Source organism: Amphiura filiformis, chromosome 16 (assembly GCF_039555335.1).
Source record: "Amphiura filiformis chromosome 16, Afil_fr2py, whole genome shotgun sequence".
NCBI classification, from domain to species: domain Eukaryota; kingdom Metazoa; phylum Echinodermata; class Ophiuroidea; order Amphilepidida; family Amphiuridae; genus Amphiura; species Amphiura filiformis.
The window spans coordinates 59101443-59117942 of record NC_092643.1 but is presented as its reverse complement, the minus strand read 5'-3'; the positions used below and the strand labels follow the sequence as shown (position 1 = coordinate 59117942).

At 40.4% G+C, this 16500-nt stretch overlaps 1 protein-coding gene across 5 annotated transcripts in view; it reads right to left on the bottom strand.

The window, feature by feature from the left end:
- Nucleotides 1-6905: 6905 nt before the first annotated feature.
- The window catches only part of LOC140136274 (uncharacterized), a 67201-nt gene continuing 57606 nt past the window's right edge, over nucleotides 6906-16500 (bottom strand). For all 5 annotated transcript variants that reach the window (XM_072157996.1, XM_072157997.1, XM_072157998.1 and 2 more), the window contains one exon: nucleotides 6906-15301. In XM_072157996.1, coding sequence (XP_072014097.1) covers nucleotides 8426-15301 — 6876 coding nt within the window. In that variant the 3' untranslated portion in view covers nucleotides 6906-8425. The remainder of the gene's footprint in view (nucleotides 15302-16500) is intronic.

Here is a 16500-nt window from a genome sequence, read left to right as displayed (position 1 = left end):
ACTGTTCACAAGGTCATATCTTAAAATCCTCTCCATCAAAATTAAGCAAAATTACACACGCAGGATTACTTCAAACTCTTCTCTAAACACATGTCAGTAACCAAGCAGTTGCCCAACTGACAAAAATAAAACGGCAAAAATGCACTGACATGGAACAGTTTCCTGGACCACATGTCACAGCACATTTGATGTGTGTGTAAAGCAATTGTAACAGCAATGTGGACTTTCCCGTCTTTGGTTGCCTCACAAAAATAACACTCGTACCCACCAACATAAACACACCCTGACATAGGCGGACACGAACAATATATGCCTCTGTGTGCCCCAACGCTCTCTCACGAATACCTTCAATTTTTTTGGACTTTCAAGTTCCTTAAACTTGTATGTTGCCAAAATTTCCAGGCTGTGAATAGCAAGCGGTTCCATGCCAGCGTATTTTTCAGTTGTGTCAGCAAGGTACACATATAACCGTTTGGATATTGACATGTCAAAGTATTGAAGTAAATCTGTGTGTCATTTTGGTTCATTTTGATGGACAGATTTTCAAGATATGACAATGTTTTTGTACTTCTGAGCCCAGTTTATATGATATGGTAGCTGTCTTATTCAACATCAGCAATTTAGTTTGGTTTTGTTTTCCAACGCAGCGACATCCTGTACAAAATACAGATTTTACATGTCCAGCAGCCAGCACCAATTATAAAAGTATTTACAATCAATGATATTTAAACAAATTTTGTTTGATTGCAATGCATGTTGGGCAAATCTATTTAAAGTCCACACTCCCCTGTGAAAGATTTTGGAAATATGTTCCACAGGGGGAATATGAATTTCAAATGGAATTGGCAAATTAACCAGCTCTATTGATGCTCACCTTCCTTCTGTGGAGAGGGTGTATGAAATTCAAATGGAGCTGCCCAATGAGTTCATTCAATTTGAAATCCATACTCCCTCTGTGGAAGATAGTTCCAAAATATTCCACACAGTGGATTTTAAATGGAAAAGACCATTTTACAAACTGTCCAATTTACAGTAACCACCCGGGTATAAGCCCACCTTCAGGTATAAGCCCACCCTCTATTTTTCAAAACATTCTGGGAACAAGGGTGCACTCGGCTATAAGCCCAGTACTAAATTTTGGCCAAGTTCTTAAATCAAATCAATGCTTTTCTCTCAATTTATAGCGTCGCACATCATTGTGTTCAGTCACAATGGTTAATTGTGCAAGAAAAGAGAGAGTTTTAAAAGTTGCACTCGAGTCCATAGCAGTCGGATTTAACAAACACCATGAATAGACATGGCCTACTGTATTGTTTGAGAGCCGACTCCTATGGACTCACATATGCAACTTTTAAGACTGTTTAAAACGGTTTCTTTTTTTACACAATGAACCATTGTGACTGAACGCAATGCTGTGTGATGCTATAATTTGGTCCATAATATATACCCATACCTTTTTACACGTTTGCATTTTGTCAAATAATTTTCGTTATATTTTAAAAAGTATTTAGGGGGGGGGGAACTTATAAGTTGTGGACCCTATAGTTTGATCAGCTCATAATCGGCCAGCCTTTAGTATAACATCTTTGATTAGTATCAATATATTTTATTTGGAGAATTATCTTGCCTCATCTTGGCAGAAGCATCACAAATTATTAATTCAAGTGCTATACTTTTTTAATGCAATATAGACCATACAGGTCAATTATATCCCTATAAATGTGGGTCTACTTTTTCAACGCAAGCGTGTCTCCACACGGAGCACCGTTGAAACAAACAAACGCAGTGGTGTAAGCATAACAATTCCCGCCGATTACAAGCTGATCAAACTATGCTTTTTAATGTTAAGGTGTGTAAATTCCAATTTTGACTTTCAATTTGCAACTTTAAAAAGTGCCCCACCCTATAGGTCGATAATCTATGGCCGATTACCGTATTTTCAATTCTTCAGAAAGGAAAAGCTTGGACTCTCATATTTATATTTGCTTGTTGCTGAAGGAGGGGAAAATAATGGGCTGTTGACCTTTCAGTAAATCCCATAAGCCTTTGCGGGTAGAACCGAGATGTCGGCACGCCCACACACACTAGACTAATTCCAATCAGCCGTCTACACTTCGCATGTACTGTGTATGCTTCGTAGTGACGACTGATTATCTTACAGCCAATATCATGACGGACTTCTGAAAACTATTCAATGCGACTTTGCTTGTGCGCCGTAGCGCAACTGACTAGCGGCGCCCGTGTACCGCGTCGCTGTACCGCAGCGCCGCTGTGACAAGATCGCGCTCTGAACTTCTAAAACAACAAACTCGGTCAAAAGGTCAATTTGGACACAACTGCGCACGCTCTATGCCACAGGAATCCTGTTGCAAAATCCGTCACTTTTTTTCCACATAGTTTTCTCAGTCGTCAATCCAGACGGTTGACGACTGAGGGCAGCAGTCTACACACACACATCGTTACTGTGAAATGCACAGCAACAATGTTTGCTAAACGATGTGCTCATCAGCATGACGTCAAATGACATCTCAGGTCTACTCACAAAAGCTTATGGGATTTACCGTGAAGGTCAATTCCTGTTGACCACACCCTATGGAATACATGACCTTAATCTCCCACACAGCGAGTGTGAATTTCAAATGGAGTTACCTGAATGGGTGATGCCATTTGAAATCTACACCCAGTGTGGGATCCATTAGCCTTTTCGAAGCATGGCGTACACAATACATGAATAGGAGGGTAGTATTCAATATGGGTAAAACCTGCCATATTTACCCATTTTGTGCAGCACCATCTTATTGGGTCCACCATACTTCTAAAAGGCTAATTCTGTTGGTCCGTGCCACATCACTTCCGGTTGATGATGTGACTCACGGTCGACTGAAAACAAGTCCTTGGTTTCTGTCGTTCATAACAAACCGTGACCCATGTGAAGCTTGGGCCCAAGACTAGAAGTAGCCCAGATGTTGGACCGACAGAATAAGGGGTATATGGACATCAACTGGATTGGCCTATTCACCTTTAGCATGTCGCAAAATGTATCTTTTTCTAGGGTCTATAACATAAAATGCATTCTGGCCTTTGGTCAAGTATCATACAACACTAATGATATAAAGAACACAGACAAATTTTGTTACATTTTACAAACATGTTTATTCTGCTCCACTCAAGTAAATGTCATCATACATATATTGTATCACAAACGACATTTTGTCAATTTTTGTTAAATGATTTCATAGAAAACGAAGAATAGTTCCAATAAATGAAGCATGCAACTATAATAATATTTTTGTGCGGTTTTTTAAATAATATCTAAACCTTAAACCCTAATTTTAGTCATTATAATATACAAATATATCACAGTATCTATAGACAGTATCATGAAGTATAAAAAACATTGTGATGATATACATTAGATAAACTACCCTATCCCATACAAAACATTCCTTCTCAGTATCTCGCACATCTCGATATCATCTAAGTTTATAAACATGCCACATATTCATGACATCTTGTCATTAAAATCAAGGGTTTTACACCAAAAAACTGAGTAAAACTGATTATATGAACCTGTGGCAAGTTAAATGAAGTGCTATTATATTAAAAGAGATCTACAGCCTAATCTTGTCTTGTACCATGAACTGGGCTGCTACATATATGTAATTGCGTTATTTGTGATGCATTTCACATATTTTGGATAAAAAATTTCAATTTTGTCCAAAAGGGGCAGAATTGTAACTTGTGTTCACTTCAGAATCTATTTATATAAAAATGTTTACAAAACCCAATGAATTTTAGATCTTTAATAGATTTTTTTAATCAACCATGAATGATTGTAGCACTTGGCTTTAAGTCCTGGGACTCTCCAAATCCCCCCAAAAAGAAACTAAAAATTGCAAAAAAATCCCAACATATACCGTAAACGTTCGCCTAATGGCGCTATGGGCTCCCTTGACATAACTCGAATTTTAGACACAAACTAAAAGTCCCCTCCCATAAAAATCCCACCAGCAAATAAGGGCACGTACCCTTAATTCTTGTTGGGATTGTTAAAGGAGGGAGATTTCTATTTGTACATGAAATTTACTCCAAAGTAAAGGAGACTAGGTGCGCCATTAGGCGAACGTTTGTAAACGGTATATCAGTGATTTTACATTTCTGGCAGGAAATTGCATATTTTTGCATGTTTTTTTTAGGGGGAAAATCCAAAATCTCATAGTTCTGGCAGGCCTAGGCCATAATGTCGCACAGTATCTTGGGGCCCATTTAAGCAAGAGCACAAGTTCCCAGTTAATCTCTGTAACCTGAACTCCTTCATTACACAAAATGTTTGAAATTTCACACTTCACAAAGTTTTTCATTTTTAAGGCAACCATACTTCAACATAATTCAAAGTACTCTCATCTCAGCTCATTTTAAATACAATTATTGGGATACCAAAATACTGCAGATTATTATAGTATACACCAAAAAGAGGCACAGTGCATTTTTTTACATAATTCTTGCATGTCGTAGTGTTAAAACCTACCAAAATAATACACACTGTGTTCATGAACACAAAATATTTCTAAGCAGAATGAAGATGTTCTTTATATTTTCAGAGATGCCACTTAGTGCCACTCAAAAAGCCGAACTTGTGAAACAGCTTGAAATAGCGCATATATTTGAGGTAAAATGTCCCAAAAGGGGCTGAATATAATGAAAGTGCATAAATTTAGACTTCAAAAAAGAAGGAATTTGTGCAAAATAAGGAAAAGTGGCATCTGTGTTATGCTTATCATCTATTTATGCCCACCAGTTGTACTTGAATAAGAGGGGTGCTAAGGCATCAAATGTCATATTTACATGAGTTGTATCTGAACACCCTTCTCAGTCAACTGGAACGCATATTAAGTAAATTGATAATAATAGATTATAAATGAACCGTGTCACAAAAATGGTCAAATTGAAAGACAAAAAGACTTGTTATGTATGTATACCATTGATATCACCAAAAAGTGGTTTTTACTAAGTTTCCCAAATGTGCAAACTTAAAGCTCTTGTGCAGTGGTAGTGATAATAGGTTAAAGTGAAGATAAATAAATGACCCATTCGACGACTACGAGCCGACTGACAAAGATTTTGCATTTTGGACATTACATTTTTTTGCTGCGTATGTCAAATCAGCCAAGGCCTTTTTATTGGCAAAAGAAAATGATATGACTAAAAACATGGACAAAGTTGAGTAAAATAAATGTGCAGTCTTCACAGATTTTGCTGAATTTTTAGGGTCATTTGCAACAAGACAAACCATTAACTGACCCTTCTTGTAAAACATTATTTTGTTGCATGTTCCTTTTCTAAACATAATGGAATGTTCCTTCAGTTGGCAAAGATACCAACACAATTAACAAAATGGGGAAATAATTACAGTAATCCAAAGACAAAAGTAAACTCTGTGACAAGCATCAGTACATTAAACATTCTTAAAAGTTACATACCCGATATTATAAAAAAAGGCTTCTTAAATTTGTCAAAATATATTCACAACAATTTGTGTTTTGGTATAAAGTAAAAAATTGTTCTTTTGAGTTCAACATCCGGTTTCTTTTTCAATTCAAAGATGACATACATTAGGATGAACAATTAGAAATTATAAGCCATGAAAAGGGGAAAATGGTTATAACTATCATCCCATCTAAAACATTTCTGATTATACTAGAGAAAAATATAAAAACATATCATTACATCATTTGAATAACTAAGTAACTAAATTATTAGAACTAATACAAGAAATGGGGCTCAATCTGATCTGTCAAATGTTGTCCAAGGTGGAATTGAGAAAGTTAAAATAAAATGATGAAAACAATATATAGAAACTCAAAGAAAAGTGACCAAACATGATCGTAACTTTCCAACTAGATATGGAATATTTGAGTTTTCAACATTTTAAAGTTTATTTTAGGAAAACTTTGTGATGATATCCACAATTTCAAACATTTTGACTTGTTGGATCAAATCGAGTCCCAAATAAAACATTGAATCAAGAGATTAGTGCCAGGAGGTCCCATCTCCAATAGCTGCTCTATGGAACTCTGACAATTTCTGCATTCTATATTGTACACAAAATAAAAATATGACACCTGGCAGCTATTGCAGATAGGTCTTTCTTGCTCTAAACCCTTGAAATCATCACTGAATACAAATACATATGGCTTTGTGTACTGGCTTAGACTGAGTGCACTGCAGCAAGCAGAATCTTGGTCAGCGATCCAGTTACCACCACACGGAATAAAGCAATTCCTATCGTGGTAACTATATAGCTAACTAAGTTTCAGCTTTCTGCGAGTGCATTAACTCTTGTCAAATAAACTGAATAATACTGGTCTACGGTAACTTCTACATGTTATAAAGGATTTTCTGTAGATTTCTCTCTAATTAGACTTGTCGCCATATGATATGGTGACGTTTGCACTGATGTATACAAAGACTTCACAATAGATCAATGTACAAACCCGGGTACAAAGGTTATATCATGATTAGACTGTGTATAGCCTTATTTGACATTGTATAATAATAAAAGTCATCAGACTGATTTCAAAAATACTTGTTCAATTTGGTTTTTACTTACATGTACAAGGCCACATTTTAATAAAGTCTCAGACCTCAACATTACCAGTATTTTGCAAAATTTTGAATTACAGAATTTTAGACTGCATGTTCCCAAACGTTTAGACAAATACCAGTAGCACTTTGTCGTCTCAATTACATATACCGTCATATCTCAAAAGGCTGCCTTGTGTGATTTAAAAATTATTATCATTCAATTCACCTTTTGGTAAATCCCATAACCCTTTGCGAGTACACCTGAGAACTCGTCATTTGACGTCCACGGCGATCTCGCGCCGATCGCACATCGCTCATGGAACATCGTTAGTGCGCATTGCAAGTCGGCGTGACGTCAAATGACGAGTTCTCAGGTGTACTCGCAAAGGGTTATGGGATTTACCGAAAAGGTGAATTGTGATGAGGTACACTGTAAAATTAACTTCATACATTAATTTTGCAGTGTTATCACAATATTACAATCTCATGTCTATTCATAAAAGAAAAGATGTATGCTGAAATATAACAATGGGAGATACAATGATGATAATAAAAATCACACAAGGCAGCCTTTTGAGATATGACAGTATGTGATGCAGACGACGACTTGTGCAATATTACTACTATATAGTGGGATATTTCAGCGGTATTAATTTTGCACCATTTTAACTATTCTGAACAGTTTGCAGTTAAAACATATTTTCACACCACAAAAATTGTAATCTTGCGAAAAATTCCTGCCATTTCCTGCAATTGATCACCCAGCTATATAGTATTTGTCTCGCAATGGTATAGCAGATTCAACCCATCGTGAGACGTTTCTCCAATAAATCCAGGCTGCTGGTCAATAATCTGCGAGTCATGCATAGCGTGATATGCATGCTCGCCCGGTAGACCGAATTTGTTTGAAAAAACGTCCCACGATGGGTTGAATCTGCTATAGTAAAAATACAAATCATAAGCTTGTGTTGAATTCAGGTATGATATTGCAAATGTATATGTGATTTGGACCTTTATGCTCTAGAAGAACCCAATAATATTGCTACTTTTTTAATCGCCAACAACGTGTGCATCGTGGTAATCGAGGATATATGTGTGGTTTGCTTGTCCAAAACTTTTTCGTCAAAAGTCTCCCGCCGACATTTTCCTTTAATATTAATAGAGTTCTTATAATTAGAGGGGTCAGTAATACAAAGACGTAACTCCATTTTGGCCAATCTGAGACAAATGAGTTTAAAGATAATGGTCCACATTGACTTATGTAGTTAAGTCTATGTTTCCTGGCCATTGATTTCAATGGAGTGCTAAATGGAGTTACTTCTATGTGTTTATTGGAAAGTGCTCATGTTTCTGAACATTTTGATATCAAAATCTCATTTTTGCACAAAATGGAGTTACATCTTTGTGTCACTGAGCCCTCGATATGACTCTTACCAAAACTATGCTACACAAATATATTCTGCGTAGACCCATCAAGTGAACCAAACACATGTTTGGGAAAGTTAAAGGGCTTAGACCAAAAGAGTCCCGACTCGGAATTGACATGCGTATAACACTATGGTAAATCTGCCATACGCATGGTGGAGGAAGCATTCTTTGGGTCTAAACTCTTTGTGGAAAGCGCATCTGGCTATTCCAGTTGAATTCCATACACCCCCTATGGGAGACAGGACTCATTGTAATCTTCCACAGAGTGAATTTTAGATAGGATTATCTGAATGGGAGACTCCATTTGAAATCTACACTCCCTGTGTGGGGGGATTAAGGTCACATCTTCTGTAGGGGGGGTGAATGCATTTCAACTGGAATAGCACATTACATGAATAGTTGTGAAATCAACTTATGGTGAATGCAGTATTTCATACAACTCTTGACGCTTATGATCTTTGCTTGGCCGCGACCGACACACCATTGCTCTTGCGTTTGCCAATTTCCGTTTCTCGTACAATTGTTCTTTCGTCGCTTTCACATTGTGGTCATCTTTCATGTGCATGGCAAGGTAATCGGTACGTGCGAATCCCGTTCCACATATGTCGCACTTGTACGGACGGAGATGAGTGAATAGATGTTCCCGCATGTGCTGCTTGCTTTTGAATTGTTTGCGACAGTCATTAACGGAACATTGGAACGGTCTTGCAGTGTCTTCCGTTACTGTATAATACTGTACTAAATCGATACCACCTTCTGAGTTAGTTTTGATTGGTACATCTCCTTCAGGCATATGGTTAACACGATTCTCCGCTTTTCCTCTTCCCAGTGCTCTTCCTCTTCCCCCACCCCCTCCTGCTGCTGCTGCTCCTACTCCTCCCCTTCCTCCTGCTCCTCTTCCTCGACCTCTACCACGACCTCTACCACCACCTCTGATGGACATCTGTTTCAAATTAATCTTCATAACAAGCCCTGTTTTCTTCTTTGGGTATGCATTTGGCGTATAATCCTCATCCAACAAATCTCTGATGTCCTCTTGAATTCTGAAACTTGCGCTTCTCCTACGAGGCCTGCCGCTTGCTGTGAACAACATCTCATTTTCTTGCCCTTGGTCTGGTTCATTGTTATTCATACTATCCTCATCCTCATCATTATTCACACTCTCGCTCATCTCTTCATCTTCTTTGTAATTCTCAGCAATGGACTCTGATTGCGCATCATTGCTAGCACTAAATTCGGTATCATTTGTGTCCTCAACTTCCGGAAGAGGAGCAACTTCTTCACCGGTATGATTCTCGGTTTGTCCAAGTTCAACAGATGGGGTTTCCGTCTCCATTGGTTCCTCATCGGTTACTTGTTCCTCTTTAATTGGATGCGAGCTGTTAGTAATGATAGAATCTTCCTCTTCTTCGGTATCCACTTGATGATGGAATTGTTCGTCAACGGAGCTTAATGAAGGTGCATCTACAGAGGGCGCTATTGAACTTGCATCCATATCCGTGTCTGCACCGGTGGCTTGAGACTGTTGACTTTCGTTAGTTTCGCTGGCAGCTTCTGCCCTCAGCTCGCTCATTTCGGAACTTTCGCTTTCGGAATCCTTCATAAACGCTTGCCACTCTGCCTGTGTGATTGTTTTCTGTTTAGCTTTAGTTATCGATATTGGCTGTATCAAGACGGAATCAGTAGTCTTGTCATCTTGAGCGACTCTATTGATCAGACTCTCTGCAGCCACGGCAGCTCTACGCATATTGGGTTTCCTAGCTGGTTTAGGAACCGTTGGCGAGGCAAAGTTGGTATCATCCACCTGTCCGTAGAAGTCCACTAAATCAGAGTCGTTTACTGTCAGAGTCTCTTTGCGATTGAATGCACCAGCGTTAGTCCAAGAACTTGCCCCTAGTACTTGAGAAGGTAGTTCATCCAGTTCCGATGATGACACATTGGCAGTTACAGGCATTAAACTTGCCTCGGGAATGTAGTCGGTTGGTTTTAATTTCTTACCAGAATCTTTGAAAAGCTTCTCAAACTCTTTGTCGTCTGCTTCGAAACCGTGTGTTTTTCGCATGTGTTCGGCTAAATACTGCCACCTTGTGGTGCCAAAATTACATTCTCCACATTTGTACGGACGAGAGTGAATTCGAACATGGTCACACAAGTTGTTGCGTCTTTTAAAGCCTTTACCACAAATATGGCATATGTATGGTCGCTCTGTGATGTCAAAATCAGGGTCGGTGCTATTTGTTGACGAAGAAGATTTGCGTCGAGCTTCTGGACTGATTGTCTTTTCCCGTCTATTTTTAGATCTTGAACCAGATGAATGTCGTCTTCTATGCGGTAAGCCACTCTGCTCAGTGCCAACAGGAGTTGTTGGTGAAAACGCTGGTTCTTTCACATGCGTTATTTCACCGTTCATTTGAGAAGCGGGCTGGAAAGAGGTCGCACCAACAGATGCAGTTGCCGCTTTCATCGACGCATAATTTGCATTGCTATCCGATGCGCCACTACTCAACATCCGCTTCAACTGGCTGTTGTTTCCGGAAGTGCTTGCCACAGTTACATTGGGTGGTACATGGGATGCTAACTGCTCATTTGGTCTGATGAAATTAGCAACAGGATTTGCCTGTGCTATAGCATTTGGTACTCCATTAGGTTGCATTTGCACAACTTGTTCAGCTTCGCCATTGAACATCCTCGGTCTTGGTACAACATCGAGTGCATTCACTTCTCCCACAGAAACAGGTGTTGGAGGTGTTTGCCTACTACCCGGCATCATTGAGGCTTGCGAATATTGCACTCCTTGAATCAAAGTTGGACTTGATGGGACAGTCACATGTTCAGCGCTGCTTGGTCTCAGCATACCTTGAAATTGCGGCATCCTCGGAGGAGGATCTATGAAGGTAGGCATATTGGTAGGATTGTGAGCAAACCCCGGATGCATGTGCGGCGGCGGTACGGTGGTGGGATCGTAGCCTTGCCTCATCATAGCGACTTGTTGAGGCGTCATGTATCTTGGGTTGTATATCGGATGCATACCGGGTGGTCCCATAGTTGGTTGCAAGCTAACAGGTGGTCTCATTAACCTCGGATCGGATCCATCGGCATCTGGTCGCCATTGTATGGTGTAAGTCCCGTCGGATTGCTGCATGTAGCGTGGATCATATCCCGGCGGCAGTGGGTAGGAGGATTGCATTTGACCCGGTACCATTGGTTGCGGTCTAGCCATCCTTGCATCGCTTCCTCCCATTATATTAGCCACGCTATGCCCTAAAGGTGGTGCAAACATTGGTGATGCGGGTTTTTCGATATCCCTTAGTGACGTCACTGATGATATCACTGGTAACTGTTCTTTATTCGATGTAACCTCGCTGTTATTCATGTCAACGACTTGTGCACCTGCTGCAGAGAGTCGTTGTTGTAAAAGTTCTTTCTCTGCATTTTCGATGACTCGTGTAGCATCTTTCTCGAGTTGTTTCAAAGCATCATCTTCAGTGTTATTTTCCTCATCGTTAGATGATTCAATTTTTGGTTCCAGTCTTTCCAATACCTTATCAAGTATTCCAGATCCACGTTTTGTAAGTGTCTTTCTGCCCAGAATGGACGGTTGAGTTGAACTGATTAAGGGTGGTGGTGACGGAAGGTCACTCGGTATGTTCGGAACTTTCAAACCATTAGAGACGGTCTCTTTAGATTGCACTGTTGGCTGTTCATCATCGCTCGCAACATCAATGACATCGGCTACCTTTGGCTTATCAGCATCCTCGATAATCATTATTTCTTCCACCTCTTCATTAACCTCTCTCTGAACAACTCCTGTTGTCACATCTTTTTCAGAAGCCTGCTCGTTGTCTTCACTACATGGCTTATCATCAATCACGCTTGACGCTGCTATAGATACAGATTCTGTTGTAATGGTTTCTACTTGACTTTGATTAGAACTTTCTTGATCCGGGGCAAGCTCAAACACTACAGGAGGTTCTTCTGCACTAGACATTTCAGGTACAGTTTCCATTTCAGAGACTTCAACATCCTTGCAACTTTGATTTTCTGCAGGTTCTTCCTCAACAGCTGAAATAACTTGATTGGAAGCAACTTCAGCAATTTTATCACCGTTTTCAACAACCATATCACTCTCAATGTCTGGTACTGATTTCTCAATGACTTGATTGTCAGTTGCCTCAGTTTCTTGATTGGAAGAATCCTCTATCTCTTCAATTCCTGACATCGCATCATCTTCCAACCTTACATCATCATCATCATCGATACTTTCCACATCTTGAAATGATGATGCCGATTCATCATCAACATCACTGTAATCGTCGTCTTCTTCTTGCTCCGATTCTTCAATAGATGTAACCATTTCATCGATAAGATAAGCAATGCACTCATCCAAGTCCCCTAATATATCAGCATATGGCAATTTTGCCTGCTTGTCGTCTACTGATGAGTTATCTTCAATCTTACTTAAATCAACCACTGTAGTTTCTTTTGAGATTTCCTGAATATCTACAGTATCGTTTGTTTGACTGGTACCTTTGCCATTATCCACACCAACTTCCATTTCTTCTACTTCCTCAACTGGCAATGCTGCTGTAAGAACTTCCTTCTGAGTCTTTCTAAAGTAATGTTCTTCAAGCAACTGATCTTTATCGCTTGAAACTATAGCAGTAATCATTTCACTTAAAACAGTGTTCACTATGATTTCATGATCCGCTTCCTTTGGTGAGCCTGCACCTGATTTAGTAATAATTGCATTGCTCTCAACACCACTTACGTCGTTAGTTTTCTCCTTGGTGTTGTTAATACTTGTTGTTAGCCCTTGGTTAATATTTTGCTTCCCTCCCAGACAAGCCCGGGTGTTAATTTCGGGCTGTTGAATTGCACTATCCGTATTAGTCTGCAGTGTACTTGAACCTGCCTGGGAGTTATACCCTAAAAAATGATTGGTTGTAGAGCTGACCATAGATTCCTCCAATAATGGTTTAAGCACTGATGGAGTAACATCCGGTGCTACTACGTCAGCTTTTTCGGGGGTCCCGTTTGTAGCGCTCTCGTCAGGACCGTCAGCTTTGTTGTGGGTCCCGTTTGCAGCGCCCTCGTCAGGACTCGGTTGTTTGTCGGGTTCGTGTGGACCTTCTCTATTTAACACAGTCTTTTGTTGTTCAGTTTGTGCATCGCTTTTATCCTCACTACTTTCTATTTCAGGTCTACTACCATCATCTGTATCGACATTACTATTCTCATTTACCCCAACATCCACATCAACTTCCTCCTCACCAGCGTCTTTGTCTTCTGTATCCATAGATTCATCCTCTGGCGCTTGATAATCAATCAAGTCGTCATCACCTGCGATATCATCCTCAACACCTTCCATTTTGAGTTTCTTCACAGAATCAAATTTGCTGCTTGTTGATGGCGACTTCCTCTTCTGTTGGTACTTTGGCCCAGCATGATGCAACTCAATATGCCTCATGACATTGTCCTTTCTGGAGGACTTCCATCCGCATTTACTGCACCAGAAAGGTCGTATATGGGTTTTGATATGCTCAAGTAGGCAATGCTGTGATAAGAAACCTTTAGGACATAAGGTACACCTATGTGGTCGTGGATTGCTTGTATCATACTTGCCATGTGTAGTACACAAGTATTTTGTAGTCGCCTTTTCATCTTTCACAACATAAGCATGATCACCATCATCTTCCTCATCAACAGCATGTCTTTCAGGAGTCGTGTCCGGTATGGAATGTCTTGAATGTCTCCTTTTCCTCTTTATACCTCTTCCGGGACTTTTTCTTCCGGCAGCGGCAGCGACGAGAGCAGCGGCAGCAGCAGCGGCAGGATTCTTTGGTGGTCTGCCACGTCTTGGCGATTGCCCTAATGGTGCCAAAGCAGTTCCAGCTGTGTTTACGGGTGTACCAGGTGGTGGTGGTACTACAATCTTTTTTGGTCGACCAACCTTTCTCGGTGGCGTTGTTATGGTGTTCGACTTGATTTTCGGCAGCGTACCTGGCTCAATTTTGATGGTAGTTATCAGAGGAGGCTTACTGTGCTGTACAGCTGGTTTGTCATTAACTTGCATGGTTCCCCAAGTGGATACAGTGAGAGGGGAAATTTCAACAGGTGCTTGCTGTCCATTATGGACTCTTGCCATGTGAAAATCAAGCTCTTGCTTAAACTTGAATCTCAGTTTGCATATACTACACACAATATTGTACGGTGATGATTGTCCAGCAGCTGTCCATGGCTGCTTACTACAGAGTCGATTCTCATGCAATGTTAAGGAAGACTTGTACACAAACGTCTCATTACACGCTGAACATTGGTGTTTCTTTATACCATTTTGAGCATCTTGAGTTGTCTCCATATGCATTTCAGTCTCCAGATGTTTTAACAGTGATTCTTTACTCACGAATAATCGCTTACACTTATCGCATTGTAATAACGTTACATCGCCAGAACTATTCTTATTCAGGTTGGAATCATCGATAACACGCACCGGGCTGCCTTTCGCTACCGTGTTTGCGATGGCTTTGATAGTGACAGTAGCAGGTCGCGATTCCGACGAACCATCATTGCCGACTGATATCTGAGTCGCACCTGGAACGTTTGCACCAGCTTGCGAAATCAAAGCCGGTGGCATCTTTGGTTTTATAACCTGTCCAGCCTTTGATGCCGCTACCATCTGAAAAGGTGCTTGAGTACTTGGGGTGAAAAATATATTTCCCCCTCCGGTTCTCGATTCACTAGGTCCTTTTGCTATCAACCGACCTTGCACTGCGATTTGATTCTCGATGGCGAATTGAGACTGACGGATTTGTGGCTGTGCAGTCAACTGTTGCTGGAGCTTACTAGGTTGCTGCTGTTGTATAACCATGGATGGAAACTGTTGGCCTTGTACTATACCTTGCGGTACGCTAACAACAGGTGCTCTGACTTGCGTTTGCGCGACAGGTTGATTCACTTGTGCACCTGTTATCTGTCCGTGCATCTGTACAATGTTCTGTACAGCCGTATGTTGCATTACGTTCGTCGGTTTAGGCTGCGCTTGCTGCACTGTTGGCGTAGTAGGAGTTGAACCCGTTGGTGGGTCGCCTTTGCCTACCACTACCAAGTTGCCATGGGCATCGAGTTTCAGCGTGTCGCCTCTTTGAAGGACAAGAATGGTTTGTCCGGGACGTCCGCCGGATGCATTCCCGGTTGCTGCCGGAGGAGTGACGTTTCCCTGTTTCTGCACCATCAAGGTTTGCTGGGGTGGGGTTTGTTGTTGGGTGATTAAGTTAGCAGCAGGTACCACCTGTATGGAAGATATAATATAATATATGATCAAAATACAAGTTGTATTTCAGCAAGTTTGTATGTATGCTGGTACCCTGCAATCTGTTCACTTTGGTGCTCGGACCGACCAAGATTGCAGGTCCACTACTCAGTGCCAGAAGTGGGTAAGTGCAACAGCTGCCATGTGTAGATGAGTACAATATACTGTGTGTAAATTGCCAAATGTTCACAGGGCAGCTATTGCACTTACCCATGTCTGGCACTGAACAGTCGAGGTAGACTTTGATCAAAATCAGTGTTGATGGTAAATATGGTCACTGTCATCAATTTGATATTTCTGTGTGCTCTATTTAAACAGTTCACTTTAATTCATCATGCTTGAGCGGGTAGTTCATGCAGAGCGGTATTATTGTTTGAGACAAATATTTTATATTTCTATTCATGTTATTCATCTCATGTTCTATGAATCATTCTTAAAAATATTAATAATTTACACCAACTGACCAGAATCAATGTGGACAAGTTATAAAACAAGAAATGATCAAGCTCATTTCACTAACTTGTCAGTATCTTCGGAGCTGAAACCAAATTGCCATATTAACTAAAAGGTCAATACATTAAGACACATTCACATCTGCTCCAGTTATCTATAATTTAACGATCACACTAATGTAGGCAGTTATAGTAAATAGCTGAAACTTTTGATGTAAGCGCATTTCCGCAATGTTGACACTGCGGAATTAACAACACATAGTTCATTGACTCAACAACAGCCGATCGTTTTAGCAGCCCAATCAGAGACAAGTGTGTTTAACTAAGTGAATGCGCGATGTACATAGTAAAGTATGCTCTCGTCAAAGGTTTACAGCAATAACTGTCTGTGATTGATAAAGTACAAATAACTGGATCAGATGTGAATGTGTCTTTATGTGTTGCTGTTGACCTAGCGACAAGTTACTGAACTGAGCTAGATCAGTTCTTGTTACTTTTCAAAAACCAATCCACTTCATTCATTGAAAGCCAATCCCTCCATGCCACCCTATAGTCACTTTGGCTTCTTTGAGACAGTGACATCAGTGCACACTCCAGTGCGTGATGGACATAGTATTATATTGAGCACATTGACTCAAAGAACTAGCATGTTTGCCCCCACGATGAGAACTGCGACAAGCTACTGACGTTACTCTCAAGGAAGCCAAATGGACCAAAGTGATTGGA